This window comes from Heloderma suspectum, chromosome 1, assembly GCF_057233095.1.
Source record: "Heloderma suspectum isolate Gila_16-S chromosome 1, 16-S_ref, whole genome shotgun sequence".
Lineage (NCBI taxonomy): Eukaryota > Metazoa > Chordata > Lepidosauria > Squamata > Helodermatidae > Heloderma > Heloderma suspectum.
Genome location: NC_139458.1, coordinates 303,195,030 through 303,220,171, shown reverse-complemented (window position 1 = coordinate 303,220,171; position 25,142 = coordinate 303,195,030). Strand labels below are relative to the sequence as shown.

Sequence of the window (25,142 nt, the reverse complement as noted above, 5' to 3'; positions counted from 1 at the left end):
TAGTGTTCTTTGAAGATTAATTAAGAAAAATAAGCCTAATATTGAGATCATTTTAAAAGGAAATGTATGGAGAGGTGGAGAAAGAATAACTGAACATAGACTAATTCCCCCATGAAAACTTACTTTAATATAGTTTTCAAGGTGCACTTATTAAATAAGTAATAATGCACTTATGATGGGGGAGTGAAGTAATTTCTCTGCTGAAAGGTGCTGCTTACCTCCCTCCTGACAGGACAGAATATACCATTATTTTCCTGAGTGCCCACGTAATGAACATTTCAGTTAACAGATTCAAATTCTCATAAATAGTATTTATTTTGCACCTTATCCTTAAGGCTTGTGGTGGATTTTGCTATAAAGCATAATGTATTGCAGATGTTGTTACATGAAGAAGCTTGGGATTTCCGGATATGTAGGAGGTATCAATGTTGTTAGGTTATTTCTGCATCTAGCATGCTAAAATGGTGGTATACATGTAGTCAAAGACAACCCAGTTAGTAGAAAAATCTGAAAATGGGAATCTTTCCTTGTAAAGGAAAATGAAAGCATTTCACTTCTAACAGAAAAAGCTTGGGACATGACATTTACCTTCTAATAGAAGGAGCAGAAATGCTTTCTTTCAGGTTCATCACCTGAGGCTTTTTTCTGTGGATCACTCCTCCACTACCTTTCATTAGGCCTTCACATACTTGAACCAGCATCTATAATTCTAAAGAGGATAGAATTATAGTAGCACCCAAGAATCTGCTGTACAACAGGCAAGTTGTATTTACTAGTATATAAAATGCTCAAACAGTGCAGTTAAAATAAGCCATGCTTATCTCCCCCAGGCATCTAATGTCTGTCCAAATAAAAATACTTTCACTTCCTCTTTAATTGGCTCAGGCCTCAAGTAGGAAAGATGTTTCAGAGCTGGAGAATAGTCACAGACCTTGGGTCTCTGCACACCTTAGAGAAGATTTTTATTAGGGGTGTGCATTGACCACAGGATTTGCTTCAGACTCTAATTCATTGATTTGGAAAACAGCCTGATGTGCTTTTGACTGATTTGGAGGCTGTCCAATTCTGGGCCAAATCGAATCCTGTTTTGAAAATCAGAAGCTTCGTGCATCCCATTGACTGTCATTAGAATCAAGAAACAACTTGAGAGGCTTCATCCCCTCGGAAGGCAGAACCATGCTTTTAATGTTCATCCAGTTCTGCCAAGAAATAAAAAAGTTATGGCAGTTTGGTTAAAAAAAAAAACAACATTAAAGGCATCTGTTTTTTTGCTGTTTGACACAACTGGATGCAATTCACAAACATAACAGCCCCTTGTGAAAGAATGAAAACAGCCAAATTTCAGACAAATAGGTGCAGGAAACTTTGTGCCAGATGCCTTTAATTTTTTTTTTTTTTTTTTTACCAAACTGCCATAACTTTTTTATTTCTTGGCAGAACTGGATGAACATTTCAAACATGGTTCTGCCTTCTGAGGGGATGAAGCCTGTCAAGTTTCAGATGAATAGGTTCAAGGGGGGGTGTACAAGAGCAGGCTTTACAGTTTGTGGTTTCCCCAAAAGGATGGTCTTGTCTCCATATGTGGGCAATTGCTGGAAAATTGCATACAGCATAGAGGTGGCCCTAGCTGTGAAACTTGCAAAATTCTAGAAGGATAAATGCAGCACTTTTTGTATAAGGGAACCCTTCAAATTTGGGTGGGGTGTGTACAGGGGCATTGCTAGGTTCTTAAAAGGTCCAGGGCACAGGCCCATAACACACATTTGCACGCATATTATAATACCCGACTCTAAGTGCACCTCTAATGTGTGTGTGTGTGTGTGTGTGCGCGCGCGTGTGTGTGCATGTAGTGTGCTTGTATGTGTGTATAAAGTACATACATACATACATACGAAGTGTGCACTAACCCTCCCACCCCACTTCAACTCAGACCCTGATTCAGTGTTTTGGAAAACATCCCGCTTCTGCTCTGGTCAATGTGTAGTCGGACTACTTCAGCTCAGCATCAAACCTGAGTCAAAATTAGTCTTTATGCTTCCTGTTGACTACCATGGGAAATAAGAAAAAAAAAACGTGTAACTTTTTTCTCTTGGTCAGAACTGGATGATAATTTCAGGCATAGTAGCCCCTTAGAAGGGGATTACACTTGCCCAATGTCAGAAAAATAGATGGAGGGTTCATACTTTGATTTTCTTTGAAAGGGAACTGCCAATAACATTTTTATTACTTGGAAGAATTGGATAAACATTTCAGGATTCATTGCCCCATCAGACTGCCAGATTTCAGAATGATAGCCACAAGTGTTTTCATGCAAGGGTGGCCTTGACATTTTGAGGTCTTCAAAAGAGGACATACTTATCTCCTATTTTCCTTGTGGACCATTGTCCTGAAAATTACAGACAGCCTAGAGTTGTCCCTAAGTAAGAAACCAGCAAAGTTTCAGAAGGATAGGTGCAGCAGTTCCTGTGGAAGGGGAGTTCTCCCATTTGGAGGAGGGAGTGATTTCCTTTCCCTTCCATTTACCCCTTCCCCAATAGTTTTTGGGTAAATTTGTATGAAAATGCACAGGTCATTGAGGTTTCCCCCAGGCAAGAAACCTGCAAAGTTTCTGAAGGATATACATGCATGCAAATTTAGAGTTACTAGAATTTATTTACATTTCACCAATGTTAGCAGCAGGAAAGCATGGGTGGGAAGGTGCTATTGCATTCATGTCCTGCTTGTGGGTTTCCTGTGGGCATCTGGTTAGCCACTGTGTGAACAGAATGCTGGACTAGATGGACCTTGGTCTGATGCAGCACGACTCTTCTTATGTTCTTAAATATAGAGTGCCTCTGAGCATGTGCAGAATGCTTTTCTTTCACCACTGATCACTTACACTCTCACCAGTTCTATTCCCCTCCATGCAACCATCCCTCCTCATCTTACCATCCTCCAGCAACTCTTCATAAAAACAGATATCTTGTTTTGTGCAACTCTCCTCTACCTCCTCCTTGTTATGCACAAGTTCTCATTGTATCTTCCTCCCCATAACTTCATTTGTGCCAAGACCTCACCAGGATTCAGCCAATGAGTCTGTTTTCAAAACTAGGGCTAAGTTATGGAGAAACTCTGAGCATGTACTGAGTGCTTTTCCCTCACCACTGAAGTTACAGTTCATGCAAACAACAACAACAACGCCCCCAAATGACAAAACATGCATAGGACTGAGCTGAAAGGGTAATCAGTTCATTAGACAGAATTGGGAAGGTGCTGCAGTACCATGCTCACAACTCAGGACTTATTTCTGAGTAAATATGCAGAACATCAAGGTGTGAACCTCCTTGCAAAAGTAACTTGTGCTGGAATCCTATGCACGCTTTCCTGAGGGTAAGCCTCATTGAACATAATGGGACTTATGAGTAGGCATACATAATATTGTATAAATTAGCAATATTTATCTCCCCTCCACTTAAAAAACAAACCCCAAACTTCCTATTTTTATGAAAGCTTTCTGTTCAGAAGAACATAGGAAGCTGCCTTATACTGAGTCAGACCCTGGGTCCATCTAGCGCAGTACTGTTGACACTGACTGGCAGTAGTGGCTCTCCAGTTTCAGGCAGGATTCTTTCATAGCCCTACCTGGAGATGCTGAGGATTGAATCTGGGACCTTCTGCATGCCAAGCAGGTGCTCTACCACTGAGCCTACAGCCCTTCCTATTGCTGGATAATGGCAACTGACAAACGAAACAACCCCTGATTTGTTTCTCTGCAATCATGTGAACCCACTTTTCTCAAAGAAGGGTTCCTTGCAAGAGGAAAAAAGGCGGAATATAAATGCAATAAAGAAAAAAAGAAAGAAAGAAAGGCTTGAGTGAGGAGAAAGAGAAAAGAACCCTCTTGTCTGTTTGTATAATGTCAAATACAGTTCAGAATTCCTCTTGCCCACTGAAGGAATTCTCTTTAGGAATTTCCCAAGATATGCTGTGGGTGGAATAAAGAAGAGAAAGAAAGAACAGGATAGGGGAGGGGAGGGGAGGGGAGGGGAGGGGAGGGAAGAAGAAAGAAGAATGGTGACTGGAAATGTATGGGTCAGGGGTAAGATAGAATTCCTTAAGCCAAGTGGCTCCTTTCAGAGAGGTAGGACTTCAGAGGAATTTAGGAAGCTGTGGAGGGTTTGTAAGGATTGCACGTACTTACATTTAGTTTATGAGGTGAGGTGGCTGAGGCCTTTTTCTAGCTTTTTCAAAACTTTAGAACCTATTTAAAAGCCCCAGCAGTTTCTCGATCATCACGTCACATAGTCCTAACCCTCTCTTTGGAATAATTTGAGTCCTACAGCTATTTAGGAGAGAAAAAGTGGAGGGGGAGAAACAAGTTTGTGGAGGCTGATTGGATCCTTTGCTGTACTGAAGCTAGTAAACTTCTGCAGAAGCCAAAGTTTCCAGTTTGGGGCAGTAAAATCAGATCTAATCCCCTGTGTGACTTTACAGTTTTTACTTTTTGTTTTAGTCTTTGAGAAAAGGACAATTTATTCATTGATAGCCCAAAGGCCACTGGACCTAGCTGTCTGAAATTTGGCAAGTTCAGTCAGCTCCATGAGGACTGCCAGGTCCCCAAATTCCATGCAAGTATGTGGAAGCACAAAAAAAATATAGCTCTTTGCTTTGACAGATTTTCTTGAAAATAGCAAATTTTACCTGTGACTAGCACAAAAGCCACTAGACCTAACTGCCTGAAATTAGGCAGGTTCAATCAGCTCCATGGGAGCCAAGAGGTCTCCAACTTCCATAAACTTATCATACAAACTAAAAAAGCTGTGGCCATTTCTGTTTTCCAATATAAGTCAATGGGAAAATGTAAAAAAATGGCAATAAGGACAGCTCAAAAGATCTAGGGCACAGCTCAAAAGATCTGGGGCCTGTCTCCAGGTCCATACCATAACAATGCCCCTGGGTGTGTGTGATTCATTCCCATCCACCCCCCCACATGGTTTTTCGCAGTTTATATGAAAATGGCATATATCATATGGGTGTCCCGAAGCATGAAACTGGCAAAACTTCAGGACAGATGCAAGGGATAAGAAGTTACGTGTAATGAAAAACAGTTTCAAGCTTTTTTTGTTTTGTTTTCTGCTCAGTTGACACCAAAATCACAGTGCAGTAGGACAGGGGTGAATGATGGATATGGAGCATATAGTGGCAGAGTCAGAAGGACTTAACATTAGCATTTTTCAAGCAAGCACCTAATGCTACACACACACCCTACAGTTTCCACAGACTCCACAAAAACTCTTAACGTTCCTGCTCCTGGCAGAGAGAACTGGACACTGAAACAGTCCTGCAATGTATTCCTTCAGTAACCCTGCATCAAAGCACTTTGGACAGCCCTGATAAAACCATCCAATGTGATTAGAAGTTAGAGCTGACGGTCACAAAACTTCACCCCTTCCTCCCTCTCCCCACCCTGGCATTTTCCTTAAATGGAGAGCTTGGGGAGAAATGTGTTTTTGCAGACACACTATATAGCTCTCTATCCCTCCAAATCGCCAATTTGAGGGTTCAGATTTGGATTCAGTCCTCTTTAGAAAAGACCCACTTTGATTAGGACATCTCCCAACTCTTTGAACCAGCCCGATTCAACTTCAGGATTCAACTGAATCTGAAGTACACTCCTAGTTTTTATGGTTGCCAACTGTGAACAGATGAAGCTGCCTTATACTGAGTCACTGCAGTAAGCCATCAGTTCCACTACTGCCGATTTCATTGGGCAGTGATTCTTTTAAGTCTGAGGCCTTCCCTAGTCCTACCTGAGAAAAGCAGAATAATCCGTTTAACTTGAAGCCAGTTTTAGTGAATTCCCATAGACAGAAAAAATTATTTTACATTAAAGAAGACAGGCACTGGATTCTTACGCCCACCTAACAATATTAAATAATGCTCTGAAAGGATCTCTCCAATGGGCAAGGAATGACAAATGAGATTTAATGTAAGTAAGATTAGAGTGGTGCTTCACTGTTTACAAATATCTGGGGAATAATAAAATCTTTTCTACTTTTCCCCATTGCTGGGGATGTAGGCATGATTGCAGGAGCATAGGAGCACACTGTGTTAGGATTAACAGGAGAGGAACAAAGTGGAATGTGTTCTTTGTAATTAAGTCCCAGGTTCAAAATGATGCATTAACGTATAGAAGGTGAACTTCTGATTTCCCTCACAGTGATGTCATATATGCCATCCAATAGGTCAGATCTTCATTATTTTTCAAGCAGGAGCCACTTTGGCTGTAGGCAGTGATGCCAAGTCTGCGGGGGGGGGGGGGGGCTTTCCTCTTCCTCTTCCTCCCAGTCAAGCAGTGATGCTGTGCACTGGCCTCAACTGGAGGCCTTTTCAGGCCTCATCACCCAATCCCGCCTCTTTGTCCAAGCAAGCCCTCATCAGCCAGTCTCCAAGTAACTAGGGAGGCAAATTCTGACAGGCTTACTTGGTTCTTGGAGTGGGATAGACCTCTTTTTCAGCACTGAGAGTGTCCTGCCCTATTCAGTGCCGCAAAACCTCCCAGCACAGGCTCACACTGCACTCTCTCCCACACATTCGGTTTCCCCTCTATGCCCAGCAGCTGTGCAGTGCACTGCAGACAGCCAGTTGTATTGCTCTTTGGCTGTTGGGCACCTCCTTCACTACAGCCAGTTGGTTGATTGAACCTGTGTTCTCCCCCCCGCCCGCCTCTTGACTCCCCACCTCTGAAGCCTCCTCTGGTAGCCCAGATTGCAGCAGCCAGGCCAGCACTAATACAGAACAGCAAGGGAAAGCTAGAGGGAGAGGCAAAGAGAGAGCGAGAGCTGGAGAGCTGCACTTAAGGTGATTAGGAGCTGCTAGTGATCCTTGGGCCTCGCAGTGAAGAACACTGTAATAGGTGCTTATGAGTTCGGTGCTATTGCCAGCTCCACATTAAGCTATGCAGGACTGTCATCCTTGCTGGAAGAACTGTGGTTTCCTAGTAGTTCTATTTAGTGATTTCAGAGTTTCCAGTAATGGCTGTGATGGGAAAGATAGGTGTGCTTGGTTTGGGAAAGATATGCGTTCCTCCAGCACTTCATTCTGCTCAGCCTTCTCAGTACTGCCTTCTGTTCAGATTCAAATTCCAAGGTATGGAGGAGGTATAGATTGCACCAGTCATCATATTCTGTAATCATAATGAAGGTCTATACCTTCAAATCACTCATGTTCACCAATGTATAAGATGGATTTGGCTCCATAATGGAAGCTATGGAAGTCCAGCAAATGTATATGAATTAGGATTTTCATACATTTTTAGTCTGTTGGCAAAATAATTTTTCAACAGAAAGATCTGCAACTGTCTATGAATATCTGAAAACCTTAACATAGTAGTATCAGGTTCATTTTACTTTCATTTAGTATGATTCAGATAGATAGATAGATAGATAGATAGATAGATAGATAGATAGATAGAATACTGTAATGCCACATACAGTGGTATAAGTGTAAGCCTTCAAGACTTTATTCCTCTCTCTCTTAAAGGGCTTCTTCTTTGCATTCTGCTTTGCCAAAATCATTTCGTGATCTCCTAGTGGAAGAAAAAAAAATAGTTGGTGCCAGTTCTGGTAAAGTTTGTGCAAAATTAATGGAGGATGTACCAGTTCAAAAACCTCTGAGGTAAGAGAGGTTAAATTTTATTTCCAGTTTTAATAGAACACTTTTCTTACGAGCATTGAAGGCATGTAAAAGTATAAATATAAGCATCTAAATGTACAGCATGTCACTTTAGTTAATGTATGTTCTGTTAGGCTACTACACTATATAGCTTTAAAACAATTGTGTTGATGGACAACTGAAAATGAAAGATCAGTATTTTCATAGAGTGTTATAGAGATGCCAGTATTTTGATGGCTTAGGGAAGATGATTCTCAGAAGCAGTTCGAGTGATACATGTCTGCTCCTTTGGGTTTGCACAGCAATTTATTTAATGTAAGTGAAGGACTGAACATTTACTCATATTCAGATGTATAGTCTATCTTCTAAGTGGCATTTTAATTCATCTACCACTCCTAAAAATATACACAAACATGTTTGTGGGGCATTTTACTACAAGACATTTTCTAGTGTATACTGAGGCGGTAAAATGTCACACGAAGAAATAGGTGTCTGTGGTGTCAGAAGAACTTAGTGTTTCACAACACTAAGGCACCCGAAGTCAGAAAACGCACTTTCACAGGAGGTGGAATTTTTCCTTTCATTACACGTTTGCCGCTCCCTGCTACATGTAGAATACCCAACATGATATCTCTTCCTTTAAAAAGCTATTGCTAGTATTTTCAATTTGAAGCAACAAAAGCTATGTTTTCAACTTAAAATATTGGAAAATACCATAAACTGTAGAGGGAAACCTTTATTATTGCTAAGAACTAATGTTTTCAGTGTTGTGGGGTATTTTTCTAACCCCAATAACAAATCTGTCTCTGGTGAATGTGCCAACCTAACAACAGGGGGCGATGTGGCGCGATTTTATCTCCAAAGTGCTGAAGGCTGTTTCCCCTAGACCAGTTTTCTTTGAAAAAACTCGTGGGACATTTTTGTTACTCCATGTTATATTGGCTGGGTACATACAACCCCCACCGCCAATTGCAAAATCAAGAGTTTATTCTCATATTTTTTGGGCCCAGGTGTGTTTTTATTTCCAGAAAGAAAACGGTAAGTGGTATGTGGCTAAAATTTGGGGCTCTGATGCAGATGACAGTAGTCAATAATATCCTGAGAGGACTGTCTTGTAGGTCTGGTTTTGTATAAATTGTGCAATGAAAAGTGCTTTGGGGTAGCCCTTTAGCCCTGCTGATTGTAGCAGGGTTAAAAATAAAGAAATCTCCTCCTTGTTCTGTACTATCTCAACCAGTAAAGGGGAATGACTGCCAATCGCACTCCTGTCCTTTTCATATATAGATCGAAATACCTGTCTTGGGTGTCTTATCAAAACGGTAAGACGAGATATATTACTAATGAATGAAATTAAATTAAAACAAATTCCAGTCAAAGCATATGTCTCCCTGAAATACTATTCCCCTCACTTGTATTGCTTATTAGTATCTCAAAGCTACAATGGCTGTGTATCTTTTAACAGATTTGGCCTAAAATGCTGGTTCAAGCATGTCCTGCTAAAACATTCGAGCACTTACACTCATACCATTTATTCTGTGGGAGGCAGAGCACTGCATTCAGCAAAGTGGGTTAAGCTTCATGTTGTTGATAGCATTTTTACATCCATAGGATATGTTTTTAATCAACAGTTCTTCTGTTAATAATTTTTGTCCCTAGATGCACTACCGCCACTGCTCTTGGGGCAGACAACGGACATCCTTGTGAACCAGCACAGATGGAAACTCAGAAGTAAGTTGTATTTGTAATTAAAAGTATTAGTAGAAAACTATATTCTGCAATGTGGTGATATCTTGCATGTGTAACTTGCCTTGCAGTCCTTGGTTAGCAACATCCTTGATAAGCCCAGCTGCTGCAACCCCTATCACATTTGCAGAAATTGTAGAGGAAGAACTCCATCAAGAAGCTGCTCTTATCCGGAGTAGAGAGAAACCTTTAGCTTTGATCCAGGTAAGTGAAACTGTTCAGTACAATAAATTAAGGATGGCTGTTTCATGCATTCTTTTCATTTTCATAAGTACGTTTTCTTCCTGCCTTTTGACCCTAACAAGGTTCCCAAAGCAGCTTGTAACCATTTTAAAAATAAAATACAAGGAAACATTCTGCTCAGTGTTTTAGACCGTGTGTGTTAATTCATTTGCCATCACGTTTAGTGTTTTCCTAATCAGTTTACACTGAGCAGGCATTATTTTTCATCACATAACTAGATCTAACTGATGGTTAGATCTGTGTGCCCAGTGGCTTCCCTCCTGCAGTGGTTTAGGAGAAGCTGTATGTATTGCTCCCTTAACTGCAGAATCCTTTGGGAACATGGGATTTTAAGCAAGAGCCTCTTTTGTGGATCTGTCCTGTAATGAGACATGTGCACATTTTTGTTAGCATAGCTGAAAGGTCTGGTGACTGCCATTATTCTGTGCTGTGTAAACATTAATCCTTACTGATTCCTGCCAGATTTCAAAGAGTGTCTCTCTCCCCTTTCCTCCTTTCTCATTTCAGATCGAAGAACGTGCTATTCAAGATCTGTTAATCCACTATCAAGCATTTGGCAACCCTGATGAGTTTGTTGTTGTTGAAAGGTCTCCACAGGGGCCAATAGCAGCTCCTATGTGGAACAAGCATTGATGCAGACTAATTTTGGATTTTATGAAGACGTGTGCATTGCAAAAATGTGGGATTATTTGTTGTTTGCATGGATCTGGCAGTTCTAAAATAAGAATGTGGTATAGTAATGTGTGTCCATTTCTTTTCATTGTACCTGTTTTGAAAATACATCTTCCTTACTAAAGTGCATTACTAGGCAGTACCTCTTCACAAGGTACCTTTGATAAAAATGGAGTTGGAGACTACATATGCTTAAACTAAGTTTTAAGCTGGCATATAAGTGTTTCCAGAATAATGAGCAAAAAGTACCAAACCACGTCTTGCTTCTCCAGTTAACAACAACTGACCTCTCATAATCATGCATACATGTTAAATTAATGGGACTGAATTATCAACCAGAATATTGTGAATTGAGATTTCCTAAAAATAAATATATATAGCTTTTGTGTTTAATAACAGAAACAACAACACTGTTGTTGCTTTACTGTCTGTTGAAGCAATGGTATCTAATGTCTGGTAGGCTTGTGTACCTCTGTACTCTTCTGGACAACACTCCTAACCATCATGCCTTACATAGGTGGCGAGGCTTTATGCTAGACAGGCATTTTGTACTGGTTTATCTATTTGCGTTATTATAAGGGCAGCCTCAGAAGAACCTGAACTTCCACGTGGGCTCCCACAATAGCAAATAGAGAGGAGTGGCACCTTTTGGCTTGTGTGGGGCAAAATGGGATGGGGTAAGACCAGCATGCTAAACTGCAAAGTGTTTTGGCAAAAGATCAAACTATTCATTCAACATTAGCACTACTCAAACAGATGACAATTGCATTTTGATAATTTGCAGTTGTAAATGATGCGTTGATACTATTTACTACTGTGTGTTCAGAAGCCAATGTCTGATTGTGGATAATTTTGTTGTTGTTGGAAAGTCTTATAAAAGATTGTTTGCTAACTCTAGAAAATAATATGGTACTGGTCTGAGGGTGTGTTTTGGGGGTGGGGAAGGGAAGAGCTTTACTTATGAGCCTTTATCAGCTCTGGACATTCTGGCGCTACAGTGATTTATCCTAGTGAGCATTCATGGCACTCTGAGGGAATAATCTTTGTCTGCATTAAATGTAGTTCTGTCTCATAGTTTGGGGTTGAACCCCAAGAATAACTCTGTAAACAGAACTGCAATAAAGAAAAAAATGATGGAGCAGCACAAGTTACCACAGAATACAAAACTGATTCATGTGTTAGTGTGTCTCAATATTTTATTTTGGATAGGGAAACAAAAACAAGCAACTACAAAAGGATGACTCTCACTTCTGATCTTTTATGTCAGAAATCCCCAAAATAGGCATATGGCCAGCGCTGTATATGCTGTGATTCTGCAGAAGCCCTGAAAAGGTACAGAAATGTGGTCTTGGGAGCAAACTTCAATTTCCTGAGACTATTAAGTGTCACATTCTGCCACAACTGCATACTGTGCTGGTAATTCTGTCTGTTTGTCTCTCTTTTTTAAAACATGTCTACTCATCCCAGCATGAAAAATCAGCAATTGGAGCACAGGGCAATTGTGAGCTCCTCTCTCTTGCTTCAGGTCCAGAGCCTGGCCCTCTGAATACCATGCAGTTTACCTGTGATAATTATAAGATAGTTACAAAGTGAATCAGCACTCTGTTAACTGTTAACCTGCTCCTTGTCTAAACTTTTTTCAAGTGGGCAAAAATCCATTACTTCATTGTTTTGATGTAAGCAAATGCTGTATCTGGAAGTCTGAAAACTAGAATTTGTAAATCTATTATAAAATCAGGAATTGTAAGACATACTTTCAGGATGAGTGATGGTTTTTTTCTCTATATATATAGGTGGTTTAAATGCTCATTCCCTGGGTCTCTCCAGTAAACATAGGGTTCTTTAAGAGTGGTTCCAGATGTATTATGTATATATGGGGTCACGAAGAGTCAGACACGACTGAACAACAACAACAAAATAAATCTGTGCTTAAGTTGCTTGTTGCGGGGAATGGACGTTCTCTCTGACCTGGTTCACATGATTGATTCAACAATGGAACTTTGGGTTGTTGAAGGAGAAACAACCCGAAGTTAGAACCCATGGTTTGTTCTTGGGTTATAACTCTGGGTTTTTCTTCCTCAGCGACCCAGAATTCTGGGTTCGCACATCATGGAGAAAAACCCAGGGACAGCAAGGAAACAGGCAAACAGCCAGGAGCCAGCACACTCGCTCCCACTGCTCCAAACTGTAGGTTGTTTAATCATGCAAACTGGATTTCTTTCTCCCCCTCTTTTTGCAGGGTTGACAACCTTTTTTTAAGCATTCAAACTGCAAGGGTTTTTTAGCTGAGAAAACAATTGTGTCACAATTGCAATTGTGAATACTGTGTGAAATGTGGTGGTTCTATGCAGAAAGATTCTATGCAGTCAGTGTCCATGATACTCAGTGACAACTCCAGTGTTTTACATAAGCACCTAAAGCAGAAGCACTCGCGTAGGAAATAAAGCTGACTTTCTTTAAGGGGTTCTACCCATAAAGGCAGCCTAAAGATATTTTTAAACAAACATATAATGCTACGCTCTCCCTCGCAACAATATTGTATCATTTTAGAAACTTGCTTTTGGGGTATTAAAATTCTTTGAGGCTTGCAAGCAGTTCAGGTCTCCTCTAAAGCACAAGAATCACACATCTTCCTTTATGTTACCAAAAATCCCCTTACCAATCAACAAAATCCTGTGCAGTAAGGTAATCCCCCCCTCTTCCCTCCCCATCCCCACCTATTACACAGGGATTATATATAGGACCACTTTTTAAAATGTCCTGTGGAAGTCTCACAGTAAAGCCAAAATATAGCACAAGAGAACCATAAATACAGTATGGGAAAGCCATAAATGTACAATCTTGTATATGTGCAAAAACATTTTTGTGTTGCTTGTCAAGCTCTAGCAGAAAGAAACTGAGTTTGATAAAAATGGATTTAAGTCAAGCAGCAGAAACTGTTCTGCTACATAACAATGTCTTTGCAGAACTTGAGTTTCTGCATCAGTTAGGAAATAACCATGGCACATTTCTTTGTAAAGAGAAGCAGAAAATACAATTTCAAAAAGTTGAATTCTGAAGGAAAATACTGCTTCTCAGATGGTAGGCTGGGACTTGCTGGTGGATGATTGGGTGGTCTCCGGACTGCCTGTAGTGAAATATGGAGATAGTGTACATAAGCAATTAAGGCTGGTGTTGATTCTCTTACAGTGAATCTCAGAGAAAGGGTGGGTTTTGTGTGTCTTCCCCTTGGAGCATAGGTGGGAATAATTTCCTTGGGCTCATATTTAGATCCTGAGAATTCCTAATGCTTGTTTTAACCTCTAAACATCTTTATGGGAGAAAAAAAAATAAAATGTCAGCAAAATACTGGAAATGAAGAGGGGAATAAAATGATTATCAAAATCTGGAGACCCTCAAATGGTTAAATGATTTGTAAGGCTGCCTAGGACATGATCTCTACCAAGGTCTTGTGTTCACTGTACTGGTATTCTACAATATTTATTTAGAACATAACTATTAACATGCCCAACCACTCTAGTACCATGTATCATGTTAAAATGCGAGTAGTTAATCACATGCACCTATTTGTTGACTTATGATATAGTTTAAATTGGTTAATTAGATGTATTAGTTAATTTTGATACACTGAAGACTGGTTACTTACTACATCTGCACATGTCATTTTGCAGTTTGAAAATATCAAGCAGTGCTTGTAAAAGGGTTGAAGTGATGGAGTTTCTGTGTACTACATCTTTTACTTTTTCAAGGCTTACAATGGGTGCATGACTCATAGTAAGAAGTTGTTGTTGTTCAGTCGTGTCCAACTCTTCGTGACCCCATGGACCATAGCACGCCAGGCCTTCCTGTCGTGCGCATTCTCCCGGAGTGTGCTCAGGTTCATATTCATTGCATCGGTGGTGCTATCTAGCCATCTCATCCTCTGCCGTCCCCTTCTCCTTTTGCCTTCAGTCTTTCCCAGCATCAGGGTCTTTTCCAGAGAGTTTTCTCTTCACATTAGGTGGCCAAAATATTTGAGCTTCAGCTTCAGTATCTGTCCTTCCAATGAGCACTCAGGGTTGATTTCCTTTAGGATTGACTGATTTGATCTCCTTGCAGTCCAGGGGACTCGTAAGAGTCTTCTCCAGCACCACAGTTCGAAAGCATCAATTCTTCGGCGCTCAGCCTTCCTTATAGTCCAGCTCTCACAGCCATACATTACTACTGGGAAAACCATAGCTTTGATTAGACGGACCTTTGTCAGCAAGGTGATGTCTCTGCTTCTTACTATGCTGTCTAGGTTTGCCATAGCTTTCCTCCCAAGGAGCAAGCGTCTTTTAATTTCATGGCTACAGTCACCATCTGCGGTGATCTTGGAGCCCAAGAAAGTAAAATCTGTCACTGCTTCCATTTCTTCCCCTTCTATATGCCAGGAAGTGATAGGGCCAGATGCCATGATCTTAGTTTTTTTAATGTTGAGTTTCAAACCAGCTTTTGCACTCTCCTCTTTCACCCTCAACAAGAGGCTCTTTAGATCCTCTTCACTTTCTGCCATTAGGGTGGTATCGTCTGCATATCGGAGGTTGTTGATAATTCTCCCAGCAATCTTAATTCCGACCTCTGATTCATCTAACCCGGCATTTCTCATGATGTGCTCTGCATATAAGTTAAATAAGCAGGGTGACAATATGCAGCCTTGTCGTACTCCTTTCCCAATTTTGAACCACTCGGTTGTTCCATGTCCGGTTCTTACTGTTGCTTCTTGACCCTCGTACAGGTTTCTCAGGAGACAGGTAAGGTGGTCTGGTACTCCCATCACTTTAAGAATTTGCCACAGTTTGTTGTGATCCACACAATCAAAGGCTTTAGCGTAGTCAATGAAGCAGAAATAGACGTTTTTCTGGAATTCTCTTGCTTTCTCCATGATGCAGCGAATGTTGGCGATTTGATCTCTAGTTCCTCTGCCTCTTCGAAACCCAGCTTGTACTTCCGGTAGTTCTCGGTTCGCATACTGCTGAAGCCTAGCTTGTAGGATTTTGAGCATCACCTTGCTGGCATGTGAAATGAGCGCAATTGTGCGGTAGTTTGAACACTCTTTGGCGTTGCCCTTCTTTGGAATTGGAATGTAAACTGACCTTTTCCAGTCTTGCGGCCATTGCTGAGTGTTCCAAATTTGTTGGCATATTGAATGCAGCACTTTAACAGCATCATCTTTTAGGATTTTAAATAGCTCAGCTGGAATACTGTCATCTCCACTAGCTTTGTTGTTACTAATGCTTCCTAAGGCCCACTTGACTTCACTCTCGAGGATGTCCGGCTCAAGTTCAGTGACCACACTATCATGGCTATCAAGGACATTATTCTCATGGCTATCAAAGACATTAAGATCTTTCCTGTATAGTTCTTCTGTGTATTCTTTCCACCTCTTCTTAATCTCATCTGCTTCTGTGAGGTCCCTGCCTTCTTTGTCCTTTATCATGCCTGTCTTTGCACAAAACGTTCCCTTGAGATCTCCAATTTTCTTGAAGAGATCTCTAGTCTTTCCCATTCTGTTGTTTTCCTCGATTTCCTTGCATTGTTCATTTAAGAAGGCCTTCTTGTCTCTCCTTGCTATTCTCTGGAACTCTGCATTCAGTTGGGTATATCTTCCCCTTTCTCCCTTGCTTTTTGCTTCCCTTCTTTCCTCAGCTACTTGTAAAGCCTCATCAGACAGCCACTTGGCTTTCTTGCATTTCTTTTTCTTTGGGATGGATTTCGTTGCTGCCTCCTGAACAATGTTACGGACCTCCGTCCATAGTTCCTCAGGCACTCTGTCTGTCAGGTCTAATCCCTGAAAACTATTCCTCACTTCCACTGTATATTCATCAGGGATATGATTTAGGTCATACCTGAATGGTTTAGTGGTTTTCCCTACGTTCTTCAATTTCAGCCGAAATTTTGCAAGAAGCAGCTCATGATCTGAGCCACAGTCAGCTCCAGGTCTTGTTTTTACTGACTGTATGGAGCTTCTTCATCTTTGGCTGCAAAGGACATAATCAATCTGATATCGATATTGACCATCTGGTGATGTCCATGTGTAGAGTCGTCTCTTGTGCTGTTGGAAAAGAGTGTTTGCTATGATCAGCGTGTTCTCTTGGCAAAACTCTATTAGCTTTTGTCCTGCTTCATTTTGTACACCAAAGCCATGCCTGCCTGTTATCCCGGTGATTTCTTGACTTCCTACTTTAGCATTCCAGTCCCCTATGATGAAGAGGACATCTTTTTTTGGTGTTAGTTCTAGAAGGTGTTGGAGGTCTTCATAGAACCGATCAACCTCAGCTTCTTCGGCATCAGTGGTTGGGGCATAGACTTGAATTACTGTGATGTTGAATGGTTTGCCTTGGATTCGTACTGAGATCATTCTATCATTTTTGAGATTGTACCCCAGTATTGCTTTTCCCACCCTTTTGTTGACTATGAGTGCTACTCCATTTCTTCTAAGGGATTCTTGGCCACAATAGTAGATATGATGGTCACCTGAATTAAATTCGCCCATGCCTGTCCATTTTAGTTCGCTGATTCCCAAGATGTCGATGTTCAATCTTGCCATCTCCTGTTTGACCACCTCCAGCTTACCTTGATTCATTGATCTGACATTCCAGGTTCCTAAACAATATTGTTCTTTACAGCATCGGATTTTCTTTTCACCACCAGACACATCCACAGCTGAGTGTCCTTTCGGCTTTGGCCCAGCCGCTTCACTCTTTCTGGCGCTACTTGGAAATACCCTCTGCTCTTCCCCAGTAGCATATTGGACACCTTCCGACCTGAGGGGCTCATCTTCCGGCGTCATATCTTTTAGCCTTGTGATACGTTCCATGGGGTTTTCTTGGCAAGAATACTGGAGTGGGTTGCCATTTCCTTCTCCAGTGGACCACATTTTGTCAGAACTCTCTGCCATGACCTGTCCGTCTTGGGTGGCCCTGCACGGCATAGCTTATGGCTTCACTGAGTTATGCAAGCCCCTTCGCCACAACAAGGCAGTGATCCATGAAGGGGATAGTAAGAAGACCCATAGTCTTTTGGGGAGTGAGCCCACTCCAGTTTTTTTTAAGAGTTCTAAATTCTACAAAAACTGAAATACTGAGTTTTGCATAAACTATGCTAAATTAGAATGACTATTCATAAAAGGATATTCTTGATTTGTACACTGGAACATCGATTGTTTTAATATAATGTGTTCTGAGTAAAATCTGTACTGCATATCAGGTTTACTTTAAAGTGAAGTAAATTCATGGCTTTAGTAATAACTATATCTTATCATTTTCATGTTCTCTTAATGTTACCTGATTTTTTTAAAGCTGAATATTGTTTGAAAGGTATCTTATCAGCTTTCCTAATGTGAGATAAATTTGAAAGTTCTTTTTTGAGCAAGGGGTGGGTGGGTGCAGGGTTGGTTTTCCCTTCATAAAATATGATTTCTTCGCTCATAGTTTAAACCTACTGTAATTATGTTGTTGTTGTTGTTGTTCAGTCATTCAGTCGTGTCCGACTCTTCGTGACCCCATGGACCATAGCACGCCAGGCCTTCCTGTCCTGCGCTCTTTCCCGGAGTGTGCTCAAGTTCATATTCATTGCATCGGTGATGCTATCTAGCCATCTCATCCTCTGTCGTCCCCTTCTCCTTTTGCCTTCAGTCTTTCCCAGCATCAGGGTCTTTTCCAGAGAGTTTTCTCGTCGCATTAGGTGGCCAAAATATTTGAGCTTCAGCTTCAGTATCTGTCCTTCCAATGAGCACTCAGGGTTGATTTCCTTTAGGATGGACTGATTTGACCTCCTTGCAGTCCAGGGGACTCGTAAGAGTCTTCTCCAGCACCACAGTTCGAAAGCATCAATTCTTCGGCGCTCAGCCTTCCTTATAGTCCAGCTCTCACAGCCATACATTACTACTGGGAAAACCATAGCTCTGATTAGACGGACCTTTGTCGGCAAGGTGATGTTTCTGCTTCTTACTATGCTGTCTAGGTTTGCCATAGCTTTCCTCCCAAGGAGCAAGCGTCTTTTAATTTCATGGCTACAGTCACCATCTGCGGTGATCTTGGAGCCCAAGAAAGTAAAATCTGTCACTGCTTCCATTTCTTCCCCTTCTGTATGCCAGGAAGTGATGGGGCCAGATGCTATGATCTTAGTTTTTTTAATGTTGAGTTTCAAACCAGCTTTTGCACTTTCCTCTTTCACCCTCAACAAGAGGCTCTTTAGATCCTCTTCGCTTTCTGCCATTAGGGTGGTATCGTCTGCATATCGGAGGTTGTTGATAATTCTCCCAGCAATCTTAATTCCGGCCTGTGATTCATCCAACCCGCCGTTTCTCATGATGTACTCTGCATATAAGTTAAATAAGCAGGGTGACAATATGCAGCCTTGTCGTACTCCTTTCCCAATTTTGAACCACTCGGTTGTTCCATGTCTGGTTCTTACTGTTGCTTCTTGACCCTCATACAGGTTTCTCAGGAGACAGGTAAGGTGGTCTGGTACTCCCATCACTTTAAGAATTTGCCACAGTTTGTTGTGATCCACACAATCAAAGGCTTTAGCGTAGTCAATGAAGCAGAAATAGACGTTTTTCTGGAATTCTCTTGCTTTCTCCATGATGCAGCGAATGTTGGCGATTTGATCTCTAGTTCCTCTGCCTCTTCGAAACCCAGCTTGTACTTCCGGTAGTTCTCGGTTCACATACTGCTGAAGCCTAGCTTGTAGGATTTTGAGCATCACCTTGCTGCCTTTATCATCTCTGGCTTTATTGCAAATATATTGGGGCTTTAATAAACACCACTGTGTCATGGCTTGAAGAGATATAATGTGGTAGATCTGTGATAGAAATCTCCAGGTTTTGATAAGAGCAGCAGCAGTATTTTCTTTTTCTTACCCTGTTCCCTGAGCTAAAAAATAAAAAACTCACAACCTCCCCTGCTCCCCATGGTTACTCTTAACTGTTCAAGATCATTTTGCTTTTATAAAATATATATAATGGATCTCCTCTATCACATATGTTTAGTCCTCGCTGTTTATAGTGTAATCAACATAAAACATGTTTGTAATTACAATTTTTTTCTGCTGCTAACTTTTCAAACCCTAGACTAATAAAGCTAACAAAAGGCTTTTGATGTATGGTACACAATAGTATCTAAAATGATTGGGTAGTTGAGTTTGTTTGAACAAGATCAACCTATTTAATTCTGTTGATTTTCTTCCGCAGGCCAATTCTTTTTATCTTGATGTTTGCTGTATCATACTTCAAAGCAGTATACATTTTTTCCTAAACCTCCTTCTCCTAATCAAACTACTACTGTGGTAATCTTGTATCTCCAACATGCTGTTTGTAATCTCCTGGGCTGCGTTATCAAAAGTTAATCAGTCATAAATATACCTTTTGTCTTGTTTGATACAGATGTTCCTACTTATGGAGACGAAGACCAAAGATATGCTGATTAATGGTTAGAAACTCCTTGCAAGTTTTTAAATATTAAACAAATATCCATTAAGGTTCTAAATACATTTTACTTGGGAATAAGCACTACTGAGGCCAAACTCAACAATGCAAATAGCATTGAGGGCATTTTGTCAATTGCAATGGGAGGGAAATGGTTGTACTCCATGTTCGTACCAGTCTTGACAAGGTTGGGAGCTGGGTGCACTTGGGCTGTGCATCAGATTCAGCTGAGTCCAGTACTAAATTAGGCTGATTCAGAAGATGTCTGAATCGAAAGGAGGCTCCTCCAAAGCGGACTGCATCTGACCCCTCCAGAAGCTTTGTTAGTGATTCAGAGGGATACATTGCAAAAATGTTCTCCCTATAAGAAATGCTAGGGTGGGAGAGGGGGGATGGAGAGGATGGGCTGTAGCTCTTGACTAACTGTTCTAGCTTCTAATCAGAGTAGATGGTTTTACCAAGTGTGACAAATCCAACCTTCCTGTTCCCCTCCTTTCTAGAAATGTTTCTGAACAAATTACATGGCCAGGCAGCTATAGACATCATGGTCTGCATTTCTGCAGATTACATGCAGATTTGTCCATTCCACCTTCCAGGTGACTCAACCTTAGGTTAAATAGGTACATATAGGAATCACCTAGAAGATATATCATTGGGTCCTCCCAGACTATTGACCAGTCAGCTTGAATTTCTCTCCCTGGGAACTGTCCAGCCCCTATAGGAATACCATTATCTGTCACACACACACACACACACACACACACACACACGGTTTATAGCAGTAAAAACTATCTAAAAACAGAAATGGTATATTCTGTCATTTTCCTTACAGATGTTAAATTGGAGGGGGGAGTCGTTACAAGGAATTAGAAAGTAAAATAGTAGAAGATGTACTGACAGCAAGAGTGGGAGAGAGGACTAAAAGGGTTGATCTACAGTGGTGAGAAAAAGTTTGTGAACCCCTTAGGATTGTCACATATTTCTAACCTAAAATGTTATTAGATCTTAATCTAACCCCATAATCCTAGATAAAGGACAATGGATTACCTGAGTAGACAAATGACACACAAACATGATGCATTTTCAACATGTATAGATCTACAACTGATTCAGCGTTCAATATCCATGTGTGAAAAAGTATGTGAACCTTTAGATTCAGTACCTGGTGGCACCCCCTTTAGAAGCAATGACTTCAAGTAAGCATTTGGTCAGTCTCTCACATTGGTTTTGAGGAATTTTGGCCATTCCTCTTTAAAGAACTGCTTCAACTCAGTGACATTTGAGGGCTTCCTTGCATGAATAGCTCATTTCTGGTCCTGCCACAACATTTCATGGGGTTTAGGTCCAGACTTTGACTAGGCCATTCTAAGACATGGAATTTCTTCTTCCGCAGCCATTCTTTTGTAGATCAGCATGTATATTTAGGATCATTGCCTTGTTGCATGACGCACTTTGGGTTCAGCTTCAGCTCATGGATGGATGGCCTAACATTCTCCTCTAGAATCTTCTGATACACTGCAGAATTTTTGGTCAGTGATGGCAACCTGCCCAGTTCCTGACGCAGCAAAGCAGGCCCAAACCATCACATTCCCACTGCCATTCTTGATGGTTGGGATGAGCTTCTGTTTGAACTCAGTGTTAGTTTTTCACCAAACAATGTTTCTCATTGGGCCCAAAAAAGTTCTACCTTTGACCTATCTGTCCAGAGAAGGTTGTTCCAGAAGTCTTGGGGATCATTTATGTGATCTTTAGCAAACTTCAGGTGGGCAGCAATGTTCTTTTTAGAGAGTGGTTGTTTCCTCCTGGCTATCCTCCCATGAACACCATTTTTGTTAGTTTTTTTCTGATTGTTGAGTCATGAACACTCACACTAGCCAAGGCGAGAGTGGCCTGCAGATCCTTGGACGTTACTCGGGGGTTATTTTTTACTTCTTGGATGTTGTGCTGGTTTGTTCTTAGAGAGATTTTGGTAGGATGACTGGTCCTGGGTAGAGTGACTGTGGTCTTGAACCTTCTCCATTTGTAGACTGTCTCACAGTGGATTGGTGGAGCCCCAAATCTTTAGAAATTGTTTTGTAACCCTTTCTAGACTGATGAGAAGCAATAACTGCTTTTCTGGGGTCCTCAGAGATGTCTTTTGATCATGGCATGATGTGGTTCCACACAACTGTATGGTGAAGACCAAACTCACAAAGTTTCTGATCCTTTCATAAGGTGGGTCCTCCCAAACTCACTCCTGAAGATCTACCTAATTATTCAAACACCTGATTCTAATTATTGCCTTTAACTGAGCTGATGCAACCAGGGGTTCACTTCATTTTGCACATACCCTGACTCTTAAGTACTCATGGTTTGCCTAATTTATACATCTTTTTATTTCACAAGAAACAGAATTCGTTAATATAAACCCTAATGAATATTTAGAAAAGGACTGGTTTTGATTCATGAAGGCTATAATGGTAAAACTATGGAATGTCCGTAATTATCATTAGAGTTCACAAACTTTTTCTCACCACTATAGCAGCTGGGATAGTATGTACAGTAGACAACAAGAGAGGTGTGTGGGCATCTGAATGTTTATGTATGTGTATGCTAAAGTCACTGTGGAAAGCAACAGTCCCATGAAGAGAGAGAAATCTGAACATATAATTATGCAACAAACTTTGGGTGCTAGAATCTTCTCACTCTGACTGGACTGTATATAAAGGTTGCTGAGATTCTTTTCAAAAGGTTATTTTGCTGTTGCTGTGATTACCTCTCTGCTCCTCCCTTCCGAGACCCCAGGCCTAGGGAAAGTGTACCTGCTCCCTTCCTCCATGTTTAGGTTCTGTTTTTCTCTCCCCTTTAGGAATACACAGTAAATTGGTCCCGAGGACTTATCCACCCCACCCCCTGTTCTGGAAGGATAGCACATGCACCATCTCTTGCCTAGCCATAACTTCACTTTTATCTCCACTTCATAGTTTTGGGGAACAATACTTATGCAAGTATCCAACAAATGCAGGGGGCAGTTCACTGTCCTTATTTTTGAAGTTTCTGCTCTAATTCATAGTCCCATTCCTGACACATAGCCATGATGAAGCCACAGTTTTATGCGCATTTGCTCATGTAAATTCAGTCCAGTTCAATTGTGATAGTAACAAGTGAATTCCTCTGAGAACACAAACCATTTTCCTCTGGTCAGGGTGAATCATCAGTTCTACGGTCTTGCATTATGACTCATTCCTGACAGCTATTTTCTCTCTAATCTCATGTGGGCAGCTGCTTGCCACATCCGCTAAATGTCATTGAGTAGAGCATGACACTTCATCAGAAGTTGTGTTATTTCTTCACCTGGTAAAAGTGGCTTAAACAAGAGGGGGAGGGGGAAGCACTAATTAAAAAAGGTTCAGGATGGAAAAGAGCCTTGTGTGGCGCAGAGTGGTAGGCAGCAGTATTGCAAGCAAAACTCTCCCCATGACCTGAGTTCGATCCCAGCAGAAGCCGGGTCCCTGGTAGCTGGCTCAGGTCGACTCGGCCTTCCATCCTTCCGAGGTCAGTAAAATGAGTTCCCAGCTTGCTGGGGGAAAGGTAGTCACGACTGGGGAAGGCAATGGCAAACCACCCCGCTATAGTCTGCCACGAAAACGCCAGCACAAGCGGCGTCCCTCTAGGGGTCAGTAAAGACCCGGTGCTTGCACAGGAGGAACCTTTCCTTTCCCTTCAGGATGGAAAGAGCTGTCTGTTTCCTCACACAACTCAAGCTGTGTGCATCAGGTGAAGTGGCAGAGGGGGCACTTGTTCTCATTTGGAACTACTGGATGTATTTTCATGGTTAAATGCAAATAACATTTCCTTCTGGTTGCTTTTGAGAAGCGATTTACACCAGGAGGAGGAGTTGATAGCTTGGTGAATCTTCCGGGCTTAGGGTGAATTTTCACTTTACCCAGACCTGCCTTGAGAACACCCAACTTTGGGCCACTGTGGTGCAGCAGATGGTGCTTGTTAATGTGACCATTGCCAAAGATCAACGTAATCAAAATCTAGCGTGCCCGCTTCATGAATAAAGTCTAGTCAAATATCCCTATGAGACATTACTGAGAAAGTTCTTTGTTTCTTCCCGCCATCTTGTAATCGGAAAGATACCACCCATGAACATGCAGATTTCAGTTATAGCTATTGTGGTTGGTAGCTCTTGACAGGAACCCCTCCTTCATGAATGGAGTTCAGCTCCTCCTGGTCACACAAACTTGCATTTTTTCCTGCAGCTGCAACAGCTCCTGGAGCCAGGGCTGGCCCAAGACATTTTGCTGCGATTCCATGTAGAGAAGCCAACTGGACTGGTAGTTAAATCGTGCTTCAGGACTGGCACTGGGACAACATCCTCCACCGTGCCTGAGGGCAACAGGCTAGCTGAAGGGATGCAGGGCAGGCCACACAGTGCACACAGCTCTGGCCTTCAGCACCTTGCTGCCACTCCCCACACTCCTAACTTGTGCCGTCTGAGACAGCTGTCTCACTCTGCCTCACGAAAGGCTCAACCCTGCTGGGAGCTTTACATTAGGTTAGGGGACAGGAGTGGTTCTCACTTAAGTGGAGCGGGGAAATCTCTGTGCCTGGGCTGAACCATTTCCAACTGCATGTGGAGGCTCACGTGAGGGAATGCATTAAAAAAACCCACCACCCTGCTCATAGAATACTAGTAAGTTAGGAAGAAAGCAAGGTTACAACAAGCTTTCTTACTGACATGCTAGTTTTTCTATGTGCTGAGATCTGGGGTGAGGAATGGAGGAACACTCAGTCATGACCCCAATGTGCATCCTGAAGTGGTACATTCCAGAAACAGGTTTACCATCACTGCAGTGAGCTCCTTCAGGCCACGGACAGAGCTAGCGCCTTCCAGTCATGAAACCACTCACATCTGTGACTGACCAAGCAGAGACCCTTTTTGTCAAGGTAACGTTCATTATTAACAAGGTGCAAGTGTATTAGGCAGTGATTTGAAATATATAATTCTTAATACTTAACTGTGGTAAATAGTTAAATAACCATTTTGGTTCATTATTCATGTATCCAAATACTTGGACTTGTTTCCACTAAGAACACTGACATCCCTTGCGCAGAAAAAGCTCTTCAGAATGATATATAAAACCCAAGAGAACTACCTAATCACCACAAATCAGTTCTTCACATGAAATATATTGGAGGCATATCACTAATATGAAGGAGCGCTGTCCTGAATAGTAGGGTTTGACTGGCACATTAATTTTCACTGTTTAATCATTAATTCTGCTCTAAATCATTTTTCCTCGTGCATTGACATTACTGTTGTGTGGGTGAGTTGTTCTTGTTCCTCCACCTGGGAATGAATGGCACCCCCAGGCACAATTAGAAATGTATTGCA

General features: G+C 41.5%; 1 protein-coding gene across 5 annotated transcripts in view; it reads left to right on the top strand.

Annotated features, from left to right (window-relative positions):
• The window catches only part of IBTK (inhibitor of Bruton tyrosine kinase), a 75,350-nt gene extending 55,541 nt beyond the window's left edge, over nt 1-19,809 (top strand). For 2 of the 5 annotated variants that reach the window (XM_084826990.1, XM_084826989.1), the window contains exons 26-29: nt 7,522-7,656; nt 9,310-9,381; nt 9,468-9,600; nt 10,147-12,063. In XM_084826990.1, the coding sequence (XP_084683116.1) occupies nt 7,522-7,656; nt 9,310-9,381; nt 9,468-9,600; nt 10,147-10,272 (466 nt within the window). In that variant the 3' untranslated portion in view covers nt 10,273-12,063. Of the gene's footprint in view, nt 1-7,521; nt 7,657-9,309; nt 9,382-9,467; nt 9,601-10,146; nt 12,064-19,717 lie in introns of those variants that run through there. The other 3 variants (XR_014786608.1, XR_014786610.1, XR_014786609.1) reach the window with 3 other exon arrangements.
• Nucleotides 19,810-25,142: the final 5,333 nt, after the last annotated feature.